The 20,301-nt window shown below is 37.6% G+C and overlaps 2 protein-coding genes across 2 annotated transcripts in view; one reads left to right on the top strand and one right to left on the bottom strand.

The window, feature by feature from the left end:
- Positions 1 to 11,262, top strand: part of LYPD1 (LY6/PLAUR domain containing 1) — a 38,221-nt gene extending 26,959 nt beyond the window's left edge. Inside the window, exon 3 of the mRNA XM_001363438.4 lies at positions 2,357 to 11,262. Coding sequence (XP_001363475.1) covers positions 2,357 to 2,592 — 236 coding nt within the window. The 3' untranslated portion in view covers positions 2,593 to 11,262. The remainder of the gene's footprint in view (positions 1 to 2,356) is intronic.
- Positions 1,236 to 20,301, bottom strand: part of GPR39 (G protein-coupled receptor 39) — a 291,771-nt gene continuing 272,705 nt past the window's right edge. The window contains exon 2 of the mRNA XM_001369456.5: positions 1,236 to 3,558. Within this exon, the coding sequence (XP_001369493.1) occupies positions 3,047 to 3,558 (512 nt within the window). The 3' untranslated portion in view covers positions 1,236 to 3,046. The remainder of the gene's footprint in view (positions 3,559 to 20,301) is intronic.

The raw sequence follows: 20,301 nt of genomic DNA, 5'->3' as shown, positions 1-20,301 counted from the left end.
TGTGAATGGTTTTCCAGATGCTTATTTTTATCCCCTAACTTCACATATTTAGTTCAAGAGATAGCTATAGTCATAAATATAGCCCTAGGAGGACCTTCTTTCTCCCCTTATTTTTGACCATATCAGATCTTTTAAAATCTATAATTTTATATCTTAAATTTTATAGAAATATAATATATAACTCCTCCCCACTAAAAATTGTTTTTTCTGCAACCATCAGTATTCTAATGAGTTAACTTGCTCTTTATTCTCTTAATCTAGTGGGTAACCAGTTTTTTAAATCACTTTTCATATATTCATTCTCATAGATTGATAAGAGTTTCTTTAATTGAATTATACCACCTCCCCTAAACTAGCCATTTAGTCTCAGTTCTTACCCTTCTGACCCATCTATACGCAGGGGAAGACCATTTATGATAATATATGTACAAACTATACCATATTACTTGATTTCTTGGGGAGGGAGGAGGGGGACAGAAGGGGAAAAAGGATGAGACGTAGACAATCCATTCTCTTCTTCAACTATCCCGTCTATTAACCCTTCTATCTATCACGATAATCTTGTAGGCACTCTCCATTTTTCTTTTCTTTTTTTTTTTTTGAGACCTAATCTCCCTATAGCTCCCAGGCTAGAAGAGTGTTGGCTACTCAAAGGCCTAATCCTAATATTGATCTGCATGGAAGCTTGAGCCTGCTCCATTTTTCTGTCTGTGGCAGTTTGCCTCTCCTTAGGCAGCTGAGTGGCCCTTTGCTTCCAGAGGCTTACAATACTTGAGGATTCTCCATTTTTGTCTACATTCCTTCACCTCTCATGCAATTCCTGAAACTGAAAGCTCTTGCCAATTCATTTTAAATTAATACTATTTTTTCCATTGCTCCAGAAAGCCTCTCCAGATTATAAAGCTAATGGGAGTTCATACCTCTTTTACAATCATGTATATATACCTTGAACTAATGTCTGTCAAAGAATAGTAAAAATGATTATAGTATGCCTTGTTTACCCTCATCTAAAATATCAGCTTATTTAAATGATATTTAATGGTCCCTAAGAATATAAAAAATATTTTTAAAACAATCTCCTTCCTCAAGAAAAAAGAACAAACTGATCTTGGGGATAAATAAGCAAACTTTATTCTATTTTTACCTTAGTATAAACCTGGATTTCTTTAAAAAAAGCTTTTAAATGAAAATATCTACCATTGATTATTTGAAAAATAATTAGCATCAATAATAGCTAATGTTTATATAGACTTTATTTTTTTATGAAGCAATTTACATATATAGATGGTGTGGTAAATAATACAGGTTTGATTGGCCCTGTTTTACAGATGAGTAAAATGAGTCACATAGTTAAATGACATGCACAAGGTCACAGAATTAGTAATGGTCAGACCCATATCTTCTGACCTCAAATTGAGTCATCTTCCCACTACACCATGGCTCTCTCTTTCAGAATGAAAGAGACAATTTCCCCCTCTCTTCCATTACCTTGTTTTTATTTTAATCTCCTTCTTTATGTGCATGTTGCCTCTCCTTTTAGAAAGTAAAATCTTTGCAGGCACTTTTCTCAGTATAATCCCTAGTACCTGACACACGGTAGGTGCTTAATAAATACTTGGTATTTGATTGCCTGGCAATCTGACTTGATGATTTTTAGCCATCATGCTTCTTGTGTATGTTGTTTAAAAGTTATTTTGTCCTTAGCATGAATGATGACAGGTTTTGAATATTTGCTTTCCTATAGAAATTTGGTAAATAATATGCTAGTTTTTCTCTGCAGTCTTTGTCCTGAAAATGAAGAATTTTAGGCAAATGGCACCTAGCTATCTCAGGTGACTGCTTCAGTGGCCAAAAGGAGTTCTTATTATTTGCATAGGAGGTTCATTTGATTCAAAGAGCAAACATATCCAACTCCTTAACAGAATGTGGTTCACTAAGGTTAGCAGTTAAAAATACCTATGTGTATATTGTGAGTATATACATGTGTGTAAATATATATACACATGTACATTGAACTCTGTACCAAACAATACTGTAACTAAATCTGCCACATCTGTAACAGAAAACTAGTCTTAACTGTTTTAAAATACAAAATTACATCATGACCTCCATAGCGATTGATTCAATTGGATACATTTTCTTGTTTGATGTGACTAAAATTGCCTTTTAAGATTTTGTTGCAAAGAAGCAGGGGGATATCTTTGGGCAAAACTGGAAATCATCTCACTGACTTAGTCAGGTTGTCCAGTGGGTGTGGGGTCTCTGGGAGTTAGGGAGCGGGCAGGGAGAAGTTCAGAGGCTCTGGGCGTGTTGTTATACATGGTCATGGAAAGTGCCTTTTGGTTTTGTGTTCCAGGCATCCTGTATCGCAAGTCCTGTGCATCGTCTGCTGCCTGTCTCATTGCCTCAGCTGGATACCAATCCTTCTGTTCCCCAGGGAAATTGAACTCAGTCTGTATCAGCTGCTGTAAATCCTCCCTCTGCAATGGGCCACGGCCCAAGAAAAGGGGCAGCTCGGCCGCAATGCCAAGGGCAAGGCTCCCCACCACCATTCTTCTCTTGAAACTGGCCTTCTTCTCAGTGCACTGCTGAAAGAGAAGGATGCTCCCTCCAACCCCGACTCTTGTTCATTTGGCTCTCTGTCCTCCCTGAACTCCTTTGTTTATCTTCTGAAACAATGCTCCTATAGCAGGACCTCTGTTATATTTTTCCTTTGCTTCCTTAATGAAAGAGCTCGGTGTAAAAGGGGGCTGGTCAGGAAAATCCCAGAAAGCAACATTTTTGTAACCTTTGACTGAATTTTCAATGTGCACTTAAAAAGGGGGTGGCAGGTAGAAGATGAGGGATTCTGGAAATCATATGTTCCCTTTGTGTTATTAGAAACCAGGTCAACTTTTTCAAAAATCAGCACTTAATGGCATCCAGGTGGATCACTTTATTTTGTTGAGTTTCCCGACTTTCTTTCCTCAGTGGTTTCTTTTGTTTGTTTTGAGGGGTTGCAGGGATGGGAGCGGGGTCACTTAGTAAGGACTGCCTTATTTGGAATTCATACTTCATTTTCCCTCAGGTTGTTCTCTGCACCCAGAGTGGGCTCAGGAACAACCTCCAGTGGTTTGCTTTCTGAGTTGGGCTCTAGTGATTCAAGACTCAATTGCTGAGGCTTGGCCTCACTCTGAAAAGTGCTTAAGCAAACCTTGTTAGTTCTCCTTGCAGAGGCATTGTGCCATGATGAAATGAAGATCAATGGGCGGGCAGAGCGGCCACTGCTGGTTGTGGAATTCAAATGGGCCCTGAGCAGTTTCTCTCTGTTGGCATGCTCCAGAGTCAAGTGACAGCAGAGAACTTGCCGGAACACCTCGCGGAACTGCCTTGACGAGATGTTGTATAGGAGCGGGTTGATGACGGAGCTGAGGTAAAAGAAGGTATCGGCAAAGGGAAGGAGAATCATGTATGCCCTGAAATAGGAGCGAGTCCAATCCTGCTTCGGTTTTGCTGCAGCCATGAGCCTTCGAATCTGGTTTGGCATCCAGCATACTGCTAGAGTCACAACAATCAGTCCTGAGAGAGAGAGAGAGAGAGAGAGAGAGAGAGAGAGAGAGAGAGAGAGAGAGAGAGAGAGAGAGAACAAAATAGCATGTGAAAAAAATCATAAAATATTTAGTCTCTCAGTTCTGCACTTATCAGCTAGGAAATGGTACCAATTTTTTCATGTTTTGCTTGACAGCTTTTTCTGCCACTAGCAAAAAAAACACGCACACACACATACAAAAAACAAAAAACAAAACACTGTTTCAAGGCCAGGGTAGTTGGCTGTATTAAAAACCATTAAATGTATAGATGGGGTTTATTTATACTATGGATGTTTGTTCATTTTAAAATGGTTTCATTGATATTTGTATCTTTGGAAAATATTTTATGTGGTTTATGAATTTGGTTTATTCTTGTTTTCCTTTTTCTTCCTTTTAAAAATATAGCCATATTAGATTCAGCAATGTCTATAAAAGACTAGACTTTGTACTTTACAAGATGTAGAGTTGGCATTATTTTTGGCAATCTTCCTCTTAGAGAGAATATTTTTAAGTCAAATTAAAGTGTATATATACATATACACCCTTTTGATGGGACTGGACACATAATTATGTTGGATTCTTATTAAATTCAAGTAGAATTGGACTTTTGGATGGCTTATGCCACTGAGAACTCCAAATGAGTAGATAGATGCCATTCAGTGCTTGTTATTCACCATTCTCATGGTTGACATTTTATGGCACATTTTGTGTATTCACAGTACTTTCCCATTCATTATCATTTGGCACTCTCCCTCAGAGAGGATTTGTTTTAATGGCTAACCCTAAAATCAGTCTAACTGGGCTTAGGACTTGAGTCCTTCACAGGTCTTTAACAATGCTTCCTCCCTTTCAATTCTATTGTTCTGTAGTCTAGAAAAATAATGGTCTCCCAAGGAGAAGAAAGTATTTGCATAAGTATTTATAAAGTGTAATTACAGAGAACCCTCTAGTATGATTAAAAGTAGTATTTATATCTATACATTCCCATATACTCTCAGGGCCCTTACATATAAGATCATTGGTAGTTATGCTACTTTGATGGAGCATGAGATGCAATATACAATATACTTAACAAAAAAAGCCTTGACTGCTTGTCTAAGTTGGATAAGAAACTAAGGGAAACACGAAGACCACATATCTGTATCAAGGTTCTTTCAGCTGCTGAGGAGACATTCAGCCATATTGAGGAGAATTCACATTTCTATAGAACTTTAAGGTTTTCCAAATGCTTTCCTCACAATCTTAGAGCTGGTTAAAGAGCAAAGATTTGAACCTACATCTCCTAACTCTCCACTACACCATGCTGCCTCTCATGAAATTATAATGTAGTCCTAGAGGCAACTCCCATTTGAAGAGAAACATTTCATAGAAGTGCTTTGTTTTTTAGAAAGGTTTTTTTTTCTTTCTGTTGTTTTGTTTCTTTTTATTTGGATAACACAGCAAAAGGCAGTATTCCTTATTGCTTTCAAACATACCAATCTACTAACAAGCCATAGGGAAACAATTACTGGCAAAGGCCTCTTCCTGTCTGAGATCACAAATGAATATTTTTATAATAAAAATTGCTCCAGGAGAAGTGAACACATTTAAGTAAAGCCAGAGTTGGCAGTCCCACTTGGGCTTGTCTTGGCATCTCTTTGTTCAGTAGTGGATGTGCCTTGGGTGGATTCTCAGCAGTGATTCGAAAGTGGCACTGCTCACCCAGTCAGTCTTTAGAGAATAAGTGAATTCACTTAGGGGGGGAGGGGGGAAACAACATGGGTCAATGATGACTTTATTTCACAGGTCATTTTGTGATCACTTTAATTTTCGACAGTTTCTGATGTATCAAGATGTCGGGTGGTACAATGGATGGAGCGTCAGACCTGGAGTCAGGAAGACCTGAATTCAGATTCAGTCTCAGATACTTATTAACTGTGTGATCCTGGGCAAGCCACTTGACCTCTTTCTGCCTCAATTCTCTCATTTGTAAAATGGGGATAATCATATCAACTATCTCTCATGGTTGTTGTGAAGATTAAGTAACATCATAATTATCAAGTTCTTGGCAGAGTGCCTGACACAGAGTAAGTGCTATATAAATGTTAGCTTTTAGTATTACTTTCTTCTCTATGTAAGAGGTGCCCTTAAAACACTTATTATTTCTAAATATAAAACCAGGAAATTTTACTTAACAATAATAATCTGTTCTGAACTAAACTGTCTGAATTATCCAGTTACAGATACTAGGCTGAAAAAAAGACTCACTTTTTTTCTGCATAGGAGAGAAAGGAATTGCTTACTTAAAAAACAGAAGGCATACATATGACCACTTGGAGTTTTCTGTACCCTGTTTATCTTCCAGTTTCTGTAAAGTTACTGTTATTTTCAGTACCACTACCTTAATTGTGAAGAAGATAGGAAGCTTGCCATATTAAGTTGAAGGCATATTCTTTGACCAAATTCGTAGGTTCTTTTTATCCATCATTGACTCTCAGAGCCCACGTACAGCCTTCTTCATCTGATGGCTGATTTACCAGGATATGAAAAATTGAACATAGGGTTTTAGGGTGTTGAACTCTATTGTGGGAAGCTATACTTAAAACAATCCAGGAAATGGAAATCCGGGGGTGGGTGGAGGGAACAAAAGCAGTTATGAGTTACACATAACAGTACATTCAAGCTAAGGAAAAGGAGTTTTCAGACTAGAAGAAGAAAATGTAGTTGTGGGGCAAGATCAGAGAACAAAGAATATTATTTTTCTTAGGTATTAACTACTATTGCTTGGAATTTTTTACAAATGGACATAGCTGTTATCTTTGACTGGTAGTTACTCTACATCAAAGAACAGTTTTTAAGATGGGCTTCTAGTATTTGGGCTTCTTCCTTTTGCACATCTTCCAAACTCTGACCTCCACCACTACCATCACTCCCTTACCCACAGCCACACATACATAATGCAGGCCCCTGGTTTTTAGCTATGGCTCAAAGGACATTATCAAAAAGATCTTGGGGTCTCAGGTTCTTCTTCTGTAAAAGGAAGGGATTGAATAATCTCTAATGTCCCTTCTAGCCCTCAGTGTTATGATCCTCTGACCAGAAAGACCTAAAAGAAGCTCCTTCCATAGGTTAAAGTTTTCCACCTCTGTTTTTCTTATAGCCCACAACTTTACTCTGTAGAGCTTGGCTTTGAGAGAATAAGTTTATCCCACATCTTCATATGGAGTTATAGTAGGTGACTCTAGATTCCACAGCTGAGGCCAAAATATATAACTACCAGATTTTGGTTATGTTGTTTCTATTCTTATGAATACCTGTCTCTGTCAAAAAAAAAAACTAACTGCTTTTGAACCACTTGGCAATAACAGTTACCTCCTTCTACCCGGAGAGTGAAAAGAATAAATGAGTAACTCATGTCTTCTTTCTTTTTGTTTTTAAATCTGTACCTTCTGTCCTAGAATCAATACTAAATATAGATAGCAAGGCAGAAGAGATGTAAGAGCTAGACAATTGGGGTTAAGTGACTGACCCAGAAAGTGTCTGTTGTTGGATCTGAACCCAGGATCTCATGTATAGGCTTGACTCTATCCACTCAGCCACCTACCTGCCCCCATCCACTTGGATTTTGAAAAGTAACTTTTTTTCAAGGGAAGCTAAGCATTAAGTATACCGGGAAAGTTAATGACAAATGAGACACATGTCCTTGGGCAGTGTGATGAAGGTTAGTCTTACAGGGAGGAATCTAACCCCCCTCCCTGAAGAATTTGTCATTTTTATAAAGACGAGTAATTGCTCAGTTTTATGCATTGAAACAATAGGCATTATTTTCTGCGCCATGCACTTTTATGCATGAGTACCATGGCCACTGCCAGATTCTTAGCTACTGTGCAGCTCCAAGACAAAGTTGTACCGTTTTGTTCATATTTTAATACAGCATATTAAAGATTTTGGTAATTTGTGTTGAAATGCAATCAATTTGGACTTGTATATTACCTTTGGAAAATCTATAAAGTATTGGTCTGTGTCGTGTAATGTGTAAAATACACTCAAACAATTTTAGGGTGAACTTGAATGAAGATCAGTGAGCCAAACTCACTGAAAATAGGTATACTAATATTTGAACATAAATGTGTTGTAATCTGGGTTAAAAAATACCTTTGCATCTTAGTTGTTTTTTTTTCTGTATAAATACTTTCATTTTATCATCCTTCATTAGCATACTAAAACCGATAAGGGCTATTAAAGGATGAGACAGATTTTCTCTCAATGGAATAATGTTGTTTAAAAAACAGAAGTAATGCAGATGTCCAACAACTTCCTTCAATGAAGCTTGAAATTTCAACAGTGTTCGAATCCATCTGCTTGGTTTAATCTTCAAAGGTGCATTAAGCTATGCAATCCGACACTTGGTGACATTGATATATATCTCACTCTGTATTTGGGTTTTTCCCCTCCCATTCTTTGAGGATAAGTGTAGTTTCCTTTAATTCATCTGAGAATCAAAGAATGTTAGGGTGGTACATGAGCCTTATAAGTGTCTAATCTTACTCCAAGGTTTCCAGAGGAAGAAAATGAGACCAACAAAGGTTACATGATTTGCTGGGAGTCACAGACTTGGTTGGTGGCACAGTCAGTCATAGACTTCACCTCTCCTTGATGCTCATAAGTCCATTGAGTATTCTACTACATCTGTGCTGTCTCTGTATCTTAGGTTCTGATCTCAATTGACAGTAGGCTATAGGACTATCCTATCACCTTCTTAACTCCTTTGGAAACAGAGACCATAATTTCCAACCTTGCCCTTGATGCAGTATCAATGTAGCCTTGGGGAAACATTTTTCATTGAAGAATTACTAATTTCAACCAACACTTTTTAGTGATCAGTTGCCCATAATTTGGAACTTATTGAGAAAGACCAGCTGTGATGATATACTGAGGGTCCTATAAATAGATAATGCCTTGAATTGCTTTAATTGCAATATGCTATATAAACCCAAAGTATATAAATATTTTTCAGACGTCTTAGTCAGATTTGGGTTATTGGCTTCTTGTTATCAGTAACGACAGCTCTGAAGAATATCAGTTTAAGGAGGTATCTCCTAATCAAATTTTATTCTGACAATCAGAAAAGATTTGGCAGTTCCCTGATTTCTTTCCAAGAAAATACATTTTCAAGGATTCAAAAGGCTCCAAGGTATTGCTTTTTACCTTGCTGTTCAAATCCTACCATAAAGAGTTGGATTTGCAAAAATTCAAAGAGAATTACTATAGGATGTAGGGAAGGTGAGGACAAGAAATTAAAGCATTACCACTTATTCTAAAGCTAACTCAAAGAAAATGATTTATTTGTAACTCTTCTTCCTGCTGTAGACACAAAGTATTCCAGTTCATCCTCAACCCTGATCACCTATCCTAAGACTTAGCCTTAAAAACGATCTATAAAGAATATTAGAAATCACAAGGCACTTTGATCATGGCTACCTTTAAGCAAAAGTTGGCAAGGTTATGATTGTGAGGAATTGGGGAATGAAAGCTCTATTGGCTTCATACTTTTGAGATAAATTTCTCCAAACTATCTTACCAGTTTTTGATCACATTTAGTGAGCCAGGCATGAGTCATTAAATCATTATTGAATTGATTTATTGGTGGATATGAGTATTAAAGTATACAACTTTGGAGCCAGGCCTAGAGAAAGTAGGTCCTGGGTTCAAATGTGACCTCAAGTACTTCCTAGCTGTGTCACCTTGGGGCAACTCACTTAATTCCCATCGCCTAGCCCTTACCACTCTTCTACCTTGGAACCAATGCATAGTACTGATTCTAAGATGGAAGTAAAGGGTGTTTTTTTTTTTAATGGACTACACAACTTTGGTTTGATGTTGTTTTTCTTGAAAATTGAATTAACTTGCATATGGAAGAGTGAATAATGAAATACTTGCATGTCAACTGACATTTAAAGATCAGTTGTCAGTGAAAACCAAGAGTCAGGAGTCAAAAAGAGAAAAATGATTCAATAAACTGTGTTGGCTCTTTCCCAATTTCTCTTTTTATTTTGATCTCACTGACCTTACCTCAATTGAGGGATTGTATTTTGTTACAAGGTTTACAAGGAAGTAATTTCTATCAACATCAACCACAGAGTAATTTCTAACTAACTCTCAAAGAAGTCCACATTGGCATAGTTTATTAGAAAATACTTCGTATTTGTTCTTGCCACAATCTCTTTCCCTTACTTTTCTTTCAGTGTACTACAAACTGTTTTTATCTATTTCTGTGGGCAAAGTCAGCATTAACTAAATTCCCTAATTAAATAACCCATTAACTAAATCCTCCCTGCCTTACTATTTGCACTGTGGGTCATTAAGCCCTGATCTCTGATCAGCTGATGCACCCTAAAAATTCTGAGGATTGTCACCAATCCTACAGCTGGACCCTTAAAAATTTTCTGGCATTTCTAGTCCACTTTGTAGCTGAATTCTCTTAAATATTGCCTCCCTCAATTAGAATATTAATTTCTTGAGAGCAGGACATTTCTTGCTTTATAGTGTACCTCTGCTTAGCACAGTGCTTGACACATAGGAAATGTTTAATAAATGCTTTTATATTTATTTGCCTTTTTCTCTTTCTCCCTTGTTTCTCTTGTATCTTTTTCTTTTCATCACCAGACTCTCCCCTCTTCAGTTTTTCATTTCCTCTTTTTTTTGTAAAATTATCTCCCACTTCCTCTGCCATGCTTCCTTCTGTTCTCTCACTCTCTTTCCCTTCTATTCCATTTGCTCCCTGAATTTTGCCAAAACAACCATGAAACAAGCAGTGTTCAACAAGGCCTCCATTGCCAACCCACCCACTGTTTGCTTGGATGGGCTTAAGAAGATAATTGGATCAGCTGCAGGCAAGTTTCTTAATAGCTAACAGGTGGCCAGCTATCTTAACTGGTAGGAAAACTGCCAATTTTGCCAAAGAAACCCTACAGGGAGTTTTGGAAGCAAAACACTTTGGATGCCGAAGGTACAGGTGTGAGATACAGGTGTAGGCTACACAGTGGAGTAAGAGACTCATTAGGGTGCCTCCTCCCTTTGCTTCAGAAATGATAAATGGGGAGGAGGGACTGAGAAAAGATAGTATGGTCATCTTCTCTCCTGATCTGTTAGCTCAGAGACAACCGTTTAAGCAAACCTACAGCTCTTTTCCTATTCAAAGACAAAAAAGGGGGTGGGGTCAGAAGAGCTATGTCAGTTTACTTTCATTTTAATTTAGAAATTGGCCAGATGGAGTTCAGACCCATAGCTTTAAAAACAAATGTTAATCACATGGATGGCTTCTTCTGCCCATGGAAGCAGACTGTGTGATGATCTGTCCTGGCCACAGCTATTTGCTTTAGCTCAATGGGGTATTCCATTGTCAATATGGTGCCATCTACCGTTTTGAGGCCAGAGGCTGAGGGGAGGTCAGAATCCCTACAACAAGTATTAGTTCCACCTTATACTCCATCTCTACCTGCAAGCTTCCATGCAAGAGGAAAAACTATAAATAGCTAAGATAACATATATATATATATATATATATATTTATAAAATAACCCTCACTGGGAGCTTTAGGATACCCCTCTGTACTAGAAGTAGGGGCAATTGTTATTTAGTGCCCTGTCCTCCCTTTAATCATGCATGGTAAATGATCAATTGCAATCTGGTAAATAAATATTTTTCTATGTGGTTCTCTTGTACATAGCTTTGTGACTTTCTATGCAAACAATTGATTGTAAAGCACTGTTTACGCTGTCCTGAAATTAAAGTTCTTCAGTGTGGTGGAGTTATGAAGGGCTTTGACTGTTTCTCAGTCTGAAAGGTAAAGCCAAATGTTCCTTCAGCTGTGACATGTCAATAATCCCAATTGGGGCAGGGGAGGAGGTGGAATGGTGTCCTGGAACAGTGTTGCCAGAGGCTGTTAATTGATAAACACAACAGCTGGGTGCTAATAAACACTATATCCCCCAAAGTGGATTAATTTCTATCATCCCAACATTTTATCTCACACTTACAGGCCCTGATTAATAATTGCAATAGGCATTTACAGCTTCTAATGGAATGGTGTGGAGTCCATTTCCATGTAAGCTGCAAAGAATTAGAACTCTATCTTTTTTTAAGATTTGGAAGGCGAGCACAGTGATCATCAAGTCAAATCCTTCATTTTGCAGAAAAGGAAATGGAACCTCAGAGAAATCGGTGCTTAAAAGCATAGACCTAGTTAACAGCAGAAAACACTCCACTCAGAGACCTCAGAGCTCAATCCTTTAGTTCCCAAGTGCCAAATCCAGGTCCAGTAAACTTAGGCGGCAAGGTAGAGTGGCACAAGATCACTTCAGTGAGAGCCCACACTTGAACTCAGTTCTGTTTGTCAGTCCATACACCACGATGCTACTCAGCATGGTAAGCTGTCAGAATATTAAAAAGCACATATATTAATATATTAATATATATATATATATATATATATATATATATATAAAGAGAGACAGACAGAGAGAGGACGAAGAGAGTATGGAGGGAGGTGTTACAAGGGAATCACTTTAAAAGACTGATATATATTAATTTAAGGTCGCCAAGGAATCAGCTATGTAATTCCTAAATGAAAACTTAAGTCAGCCGTCAATCTTTTATGGAGTTTAATTACAATAGGAGGAAGTAATTAGAGATAGAGAGAGAGAAAAGGGAGAGAAGGAAATAGGGATTAAATACCCCTTCTGTTTAGGCTGGGCCAAAAGGCCCAAGCCCTTAGATAGCTGGGGCAAAGAAAAGAGATCAGTCCCTATTACTCACGTGACCAAAATGGAGAAACAGTTTCAGAGGCCCCCACCTTCAGCTTCCTTCAGAGCAAGCTTCTCAGAGCCCACACGAACCACACCGACCCACTACTCCACCTCCCTTGGAGTCTCCAGACCCCTTATCTTTAAGGAAACCATCCAAGTTCCTCCCCTCAGTTTTCCCATCTACCAATCACTGTTCATCAATTTCCCTGTGCCAATGGAGGCTCTAGCTTAACCCAGGACCGCCCAGAGGTTTCTGGCTTTTGCACATGTCTGTTGAAGGTCATATTTTCAAATGATTAAATCTTTGCTCCTTTGCTACAGCCCTTTCTAAATCCTGTTAACCTGAGTAGGGTAGAGATTGAAATAATTAAATTTTGATCTAGGCTGCAGCCCTTACTCAATCCTGTTAGGACTGAATAGGGTGGAGATTTATTCCAAGTATCTCCATTGTATCAATTCTAAAATCAATCATGATTCAAAGAAATTCCTGTTCTATGCTTAAGCATAGGTCAAAGTCCTTTCCATTGTTCAGCAAAAGGTTTCTGTCCTAAAGTAATCTTAAGAAGGGAAGAGAAGGAACCTCCCATGCCAATGGGGTTCCTATTCCAATAGACTATCAGTAAGAAATTTTCCAAGTATGAAATATCCCAATGGTGAAATTTCCAACATTTATAAGTCTAAGGAAATTTGAGGTTTACAGAGGGAGGGAGAAAGAGAGAGAAAGGGGAGGAGAGAGAGACACTATAATGGAAAATCTATCAAAGGAGGCTGAAGAGTTCTGAGAATTAGAAGGAAAAAAGTCTGGAAGGGACTGTGGATGCCATCTAGTTGCAACCCTTTATTTTTCAGATGAGGAACCAGTCTCAAAGAGATTAAATGACTTGCTCAAGGTTATGCAGGTATTAAGTGGTAGACCTGAAGATCAAACCCAGGCCTTTTGCCTCCAAATCCAATATAATCTTCACATTACATATATCACTCTACTAGTGTGCCTGGCTTGAAGGCCAGACTGAGGCCTGATAATACATTAACAACAATGGTTGCATGTATCATGTGGAACAAACATATGCCATTAAATCATCAAATGCAGAATGCAATAGAAAGTCTCTTTCAGAATCAAGCTTGGCAGAGGAGAGAATTCTTCTAGGAGGAACGAGGCATGAAGAGAAATGGTTAAATGGGCATATGTTCTAAATAAATCATACTGCATTGCTCACATCAGAAAGAAACCTCAGCCAATATTCTCTTTACTGTCTTACAAATGTAATTTTTACTTTAACAAAATAAAAAACAAGTTCCAAGTATGTGCTCCGTATGCTAGGGATGCAAAAAAAACAAAAAAGAAGTAGAAGTCATTTCTGCCTTCAAGGACCTTCTATTTTCACATGAGAGAGACAATATGCATTACTTACAAGACACATACAAAGCAGATATAAGTAACCTTAAAAGGAAAGGGGCTCACAGCTGGAGGGTTTAGGAAAGACTTCTTGCACAAGCTAAAACTTAAGCTGAGGTTTTTGAAGGAAGGCAGACATTATAAAAGGTGGAGATGAGAAGGAAAAACATTCTAGTCTGAAAGACAACCAGTGCAAAGTTTGGAAACAGTATAGACAGTTGTACGTGAAGAACAAGAAGAAGCCCAGAATGGCTGGACGATTAAGGACATGGCAGGGAGGACATGATATGTGAAAGTCCACATATTATATGATTCATGTGATTTATTCATAGGCACACATATACATCCTTGTTCTTACTAGAAGCAACTTTATACAGTTCAAACAAATCTGGTTGGCTTGTTCCCTAGTCTACCAGTTAAAAATAGTGACAACTCCAATTTATATAGCCTTTTAAATTTTTAAAGTTAATTTATACTGAGAACTTTTGTTTTGACATCATCTACATTCTTAATATATCTCTTCACCTTTCAACTCAAACTTTAGAATTATTAACTGCCTATCACATGGGGACCCAAGAGAAAATACAAAATTAAATTAGATATGGTCTCAGCAATTATTAAAGTCTAGTTGAGAAAATGCTATTTAAAATATAAGTAAATATAACAAAATAGATCATGATAAATATTTAAGTTAGATGCAAAGAAATTTCTATGTAAAGTCTAAGGAGAAATAGTACATTTCTGACCGAAAAGATTAGGGAAGACTAAAGAATTTGGCATTTAAATAAGGTTTTGAAGTATGGGCAGAATTTCAGCTGACAGATGTGGGAAGGGAAGAATTCCATACACAAAGAATAATGTGAGCAAATATATGACATAGGGAATATTGGATGTGTATAAGGGTCACTTCTTTTTGGCTCAAAGTATGTTGAAAGGAATAGTTTAGACAAGGCTGGAAAGGGAGGGTAGCAATACTGTAAGAGCCTTGAATGTCAAAAAAAGAGTTTCATTTTTATTCCATATACAATAGCAAATTAATGAAGATTTTTAATAGAAATATGACATGGCCTGGCTTATATGTAAAGAAGATTAATCAGGTATCTGTGTGAAGGATGAATTGAAAGAAATATTGAAAGCCCGAAGACAAATTGGAGGCTATAGTAATATCAAAGTGTTAGTACAAGGGTGGTGGCAATTATACAAATGGAAAATAGAATTATGCAAAAGATTATAGAGATTGAATCAATAGAACCTGGAGATTTAATTGAAATGAGAAATGAAATAGAGAAGGGACCAGAATAATGTTATTTTTAAATGTTGAGCTACAAGGTAAATGGTCAAAGAAATAATAGTGTCAGAGGGAAGAGCAACTTCAGGGTGAATAGAAAAAAAAAAGGCTCAATTTTGAACAGAATGATTCTGAGGGACTGGCAGAATAGAATATCCAGACAGAGATAGCAAGGCTTTTGAAGACTAAAGATTTGGACTCGGAAAAGAGATCAAGCCTAAGGTAACACATTTGGAAGTTATTTGCAAAGAGGAATTATTTTAAGTCATGGAAGTGAATTTTATTGTAGAGACTAAAATGAGAGAAAAGAATAGAGGGAGGAGAGAGGACAGAAAAGGGCCAAGGACAGAATGTGAGAGCATATGTGTCTCAATGGACCTGACAGAGAACAAGCAACCTGCAGAAAGGTTAGTGATGAACCAGGAGAGGTAGGCAACCAGATGCAGAAGGTGGCCAATAATGTCAAATGTTTCAGAAAGCTCGGGGAGGTTAAAGACTGAAATAAGATCACTGCGTTCTACAATTAGAAAATCATGGATAATCTTAAAGAGAGTCATTTTGAGAGAATCATAGATTGAGAGCCAGAAGGGTTCTTAGAAGCCATCTAGACTATTTCTAGCACTTACATTTTACAGATGAGGAAACTGAACACCCCGCCAAGAGTTTACATGACTTGCCAAAAGTCTCAAAGATACTCAGTTTGAGATGTGGGTTTGGAACCCTCGAGAAAGGTCAGGTTTGGAAATATAAAATTCCATGTCTTCGCATGTCAGTTGACCCCCAAATCTAAAAATTCCCATTTCTTTCTTTTCTCAGACACTTGGCAAGTAATATAGCCCTGGGTAAGTCACTTATCATCTCTCAACCTCAGCTTTCTCTTTTGTAAAATGGGAATGATAACCGTACCTACCTCACAGAGTTATTTTGAAGATCTTAATACATATTAAATCTAAAGCACTTTGTAAACCTTGAAGCACTCTATATTAGCTATTAATGTTATTATTTTGAGTGAGCTCAGCTGTCTAAAGTGGTGAGTAGTGAGATATCATACCCTGTGTGAGCCCTGGGCTCTCTCTCCTTGGACCTTGCAAAGGACTTTGTTCTCAGTTATTTTGTATTATTTTGTATTATACATATTTGTATGTGGGACGCTATCCAACAAACCCAAGAACTAAGTCTGACCTAATCTTTTAATCTCTCCTGGTAGCTAACCAATGTCTAGCTCTCAAGATGTGTTTCTTAAATTAAATTAAATCTTTTTCTTTCTGAAAAACCCTATAATATTTATACTCCGTACCACAGCCTGAAACATTTATTTGCTTATTTATTGCCCTTTATTATTCTATGGCTGATTCAGGGCTATATATCTGATTCCCAAACTAAAGTCTAAGCAATTTGGCATCAGGAACTAGGTTTGCTTCTTTAGGGTCCCCCCCCCATGCCTCATTGAATGAGTAGACCTGGTTAAATGATTAGTTGTCATCAATATAATAAGAGATTTAATTCCACAAGTATGTATTAAGTGCTTACTTGCCAAGATGCTGGAGTGCTAGACACTGGATGCAATGACAAAAATAGAGTTTCTTCTGTCAAGGAACTTGCATTCGAGGAGTATAAACAATGTGCTTCTCCCAGTGCTATCAAAGTACTCACTCCCATCTTTTCTTTGAAGTTGAAGGAGTAACAAAACCCTTATTACCAGTTCTAACAAAGCCTCCTCTCATATCTTTCCTGGATAATTTGAATAACTTTTGCAAAGAAAGATGAGAGATGGAGGAACAATCTGGAAAAGAACAAGAACGGAGTCTCATGGTCCAGCAGATGGTGCTGATGTGAGGATAGCATGTGCTACTGAGCTGTAGGAGAGAGAAGGCAAGTGAGAGTGATTTATAAGTCTATGGAAAACGGGTCAGAGATTCACTCACTTCATGGAAGAAAACGTTTCCAGAATTTGCCTAAGAATTCTACCTTAAATGTTTGCAAATATTGGGACTATTTACAATATTAAGGATATTGGGGATGTAACCTTTGTTAACCTATAAAAAATACCTCCAAGTTGCAGGATACAAAATAAACCCACATAAGTCATCAGCATTTCTATACATTTCCAACACAGCTCAGCAGCAAGAACTAGAAAGAGAAATCCCATTCAAAATTACCTTAGACAAAATAAAATACTTAGGAATCTATCTCCCGAGACAAACACAGGAACTTTATGAACACAACTACAAAACACTCTCCACACAACTAAAACTAGACTTGAACAATTGGAAAAACATTAACTGCTCATGGGTAGGACGAGCCAATATAATAAAAATGACCATCCTACCCAAACTCATCTATCTATTTAGTGCCATACCCATGGAACTTCCAAAAAAAATTTTTACTGATCTAGAAAAAATCATAACAAAGTTTATTTGGAAGAACAAAGGATCAAGGATATCCAGGGAAATAATGAAAAAAAAAAATACAAAGGAAGGGGGCCTTGCAGTCCCAGATCTCAGACTATATTCTAAAGCAATGGTCATCAAAACAATTTGGTACTGGCTAAGAGACAGAAAGAAGGATCAGTGGAATAGACTCGGGGTAAGTGACCTCAGCAAGACAGTTTATGACAAACCCAAAGATCCCAGCTTTTGGGACAAAAATCCACTATTTCATAAAAACTGCTGGGAAAATTAGAGGACAGTGTGGGAAAGATTAGGTTTAGATCAATACCTCACACCCTACACCAAGATAAATTCAAAATGGGTGAATGACTTGAACATAAAGAAGGAAACTATAAGAAAATTAGGCGAACACAGAATAGTATACATGTCAGACCTTTGGGAAGGGAGAGGCTTTAAAACCAAGCAAGACTTAGAAAGAGTCACAAAATGCAAAATAAATAATCTGGAATACATCAAACTAAAAAGTTTTTGTACAAACAAAACCAATGTGACTAAAATCAGAAGAGAAGCAACAAATTGGGAAACAATCTTCATAAAAACCTCTGACAAAGGTTTAATTGCTCAAATTTACAAAGAACTAAATCAATTGTACAAAAAATCAAGCCATTCTCCAATTGATAAATGGGCAAGGGACATGAACAGGTAGTTCTCAGACAAAGAAATCAAAACTATTACTAAGCACATGAAAAAGTGTTCTACCTCTCTTATAATCAGAGAGATGCAAATCAAAACAATCCTGAGGTATCACCTCACACCTAGCAGATTGGTTAATGTGACAGCTATGGAAAGTAATGAATGCTGGAGGGGATGTGGCAAAGTAGGGACATTAATTCATTGCTGGTGGAGTTGTGAATTGATCCAACCATTCTGGAGAGCAATTTGAAACTATGCCCAAAGGGTTATAAAAGACTGTCTGCCCTTTGATCCAGCTATAGCACTGCTGGGTTTGTACCCCAAAGAGACAATAAGTAAAAAGACTTGTACAAGAATATTCAAAGCTGCGCTCTTTGTGGTGGCCAAAAATTGGAAAATGAGGGGATGCCCTTCGATTGGGGAATGGCTGAAGAAACTGTGGTATATGTTGGTGATGGAATACTATTGTGCTAAAAGGAATAATAAAGTGGAGGAATTTCATGGAGACTGGAACGACCTCCATGAAGTGATGCAGAGCGAAAGAAGCAGAACCAGGAAAACATTATATACAGAGGCTGATACACTGTGGTACAATCGAAGGTGATGGACTTCTCCATTAGTGTCAATGCAATGTCCCTGAACAATCTGAAGGGATCTAAAAAACACTATCCACAAGCAGAGGATAAGCTATGGGAGTAAAAACACCGAGGAAAAGCAACTGCTTGACTACAGGGGGGAAGGGGATACGACTGAGGAGAGACTCTAAATGAACACTCTAATGCAAATACCAACAACATGGAAATGGGTTCGAACCAAGAACACATGTGATACCCAGTGGAATCATGTGTCGGCTATGGGAGAGGTGGTGGGAAGGGGGTGGGAGGGGGAGGAAAAGAAAATGATCTTTGTTTCCAATGAATTAAAAAAAAATACCTCCAGGAACTTGTCTTCATGTGATTCAGGTATGACAGTTGGTCACTTCCAAAGGGGAATTTGGAATAGTGGATGGAGTGGAGCCAACTTGCAGAAAGAAGCAATATAGAACAAAAAGAATAGAACAAAAGAGAAAGAAGAAAGCAATGCAAGTCATCTTGCTGGAGGAAAAGAGAACTGTGGAGTTACAGAAGGGGGTAAGGGGAACCAGGAGCAGAGGAGAATGATGGAGTGAGATTTGAGTAGCAGGAAGTAGGAGCTATGGATAACAGTATTAGTAGTGAGACAAGCACCACCTCATTGGAGGTAAGGAAACTGCAGTGAGAAATGAAGGTGGCCAACAGGTGGAAATGGCGATGGGGAGCAATTAGTTATTGGAAGTGTCTACTGAGAAGGGCAGAATGTGAGAGCTACTGAAAGCAAACAACATGATGAAAGCAAAGAAACCACTGATAGAATATAAAATTCTTGCATGAACAAACCATTTCATTTTTATCTTTATATTCGAGTGCCTGTACATAGTCGGAAAATTCATGTGGACTGATTTATTGAAAGAAATACTCACTTAGAGAAGCTAACTCCAATTACTTCCCCTGGGCAGTAATACTAATGATTATAATAATAGTAAGGATAATGATATCTCTTTAACTCTCTTTGATGTTTGCAAACATGATATAGATATATATTATTTGGTATCTGCAAAAACTCTGTGAGTATTCAAAGTTAATCTAATCTAAGGCACAAATATATGTCACCAGGGGAAGGAAATTCATTTGAGTTGAATTGTTTCTTTAGGGGGGCCCAGATGCAAATCATAACTGTTTCCACTAACTTATGAAGATAACAGTGATTACTGTTTGTGCTATGAGCTTTGGGAGCTTCTGTGCTCTAAGGTGACCTAGTATCTATCCATATGGAAGTATCTCATTAAGTTCCCAGATAGTCTTTGGTGGGGGATGAGGGGGTGAGAGGGATGAGTCCAAAAAAGTAGAGTTCTCCAAATTATATTTGGGTCCTTCTTGTTAGGAGGGAGCTAACAGTACAAAGTTACAGTGGATTCAACAATATCTATTATGTAATGGAAGAGAGAGAAAAGTGATTTTTGCTCATTGGAAAAAACCCTAAATATAACTTTAAAAATACACTATTCCATAAGATCTCAGATTCCAATTTGAGGTAATTAAATTCAAATACCCCACATTAGTGAAATGGATTAATTTTCACGTCACTGTGAAGAAGTATTTAA

This window comes from Monodelphis domestica, chromosome 4, assembly GCF_027887165.1.
Source record: "Monodelphis domestica isolate mMonDom1 chromosome 4, mMonDom1.pri, whole genome shotgun sequence".
NCBI lineage: Eukaryota > Metazoa > Chordata > Mammalia > Didelphimorphia > Didelphidae > Monodelphis > Monodelphis domestica.
Note: the sequence above shows the minus strand (reverse complement) of the source record. Positions and strands in the feature narration are given on the sequence as shown.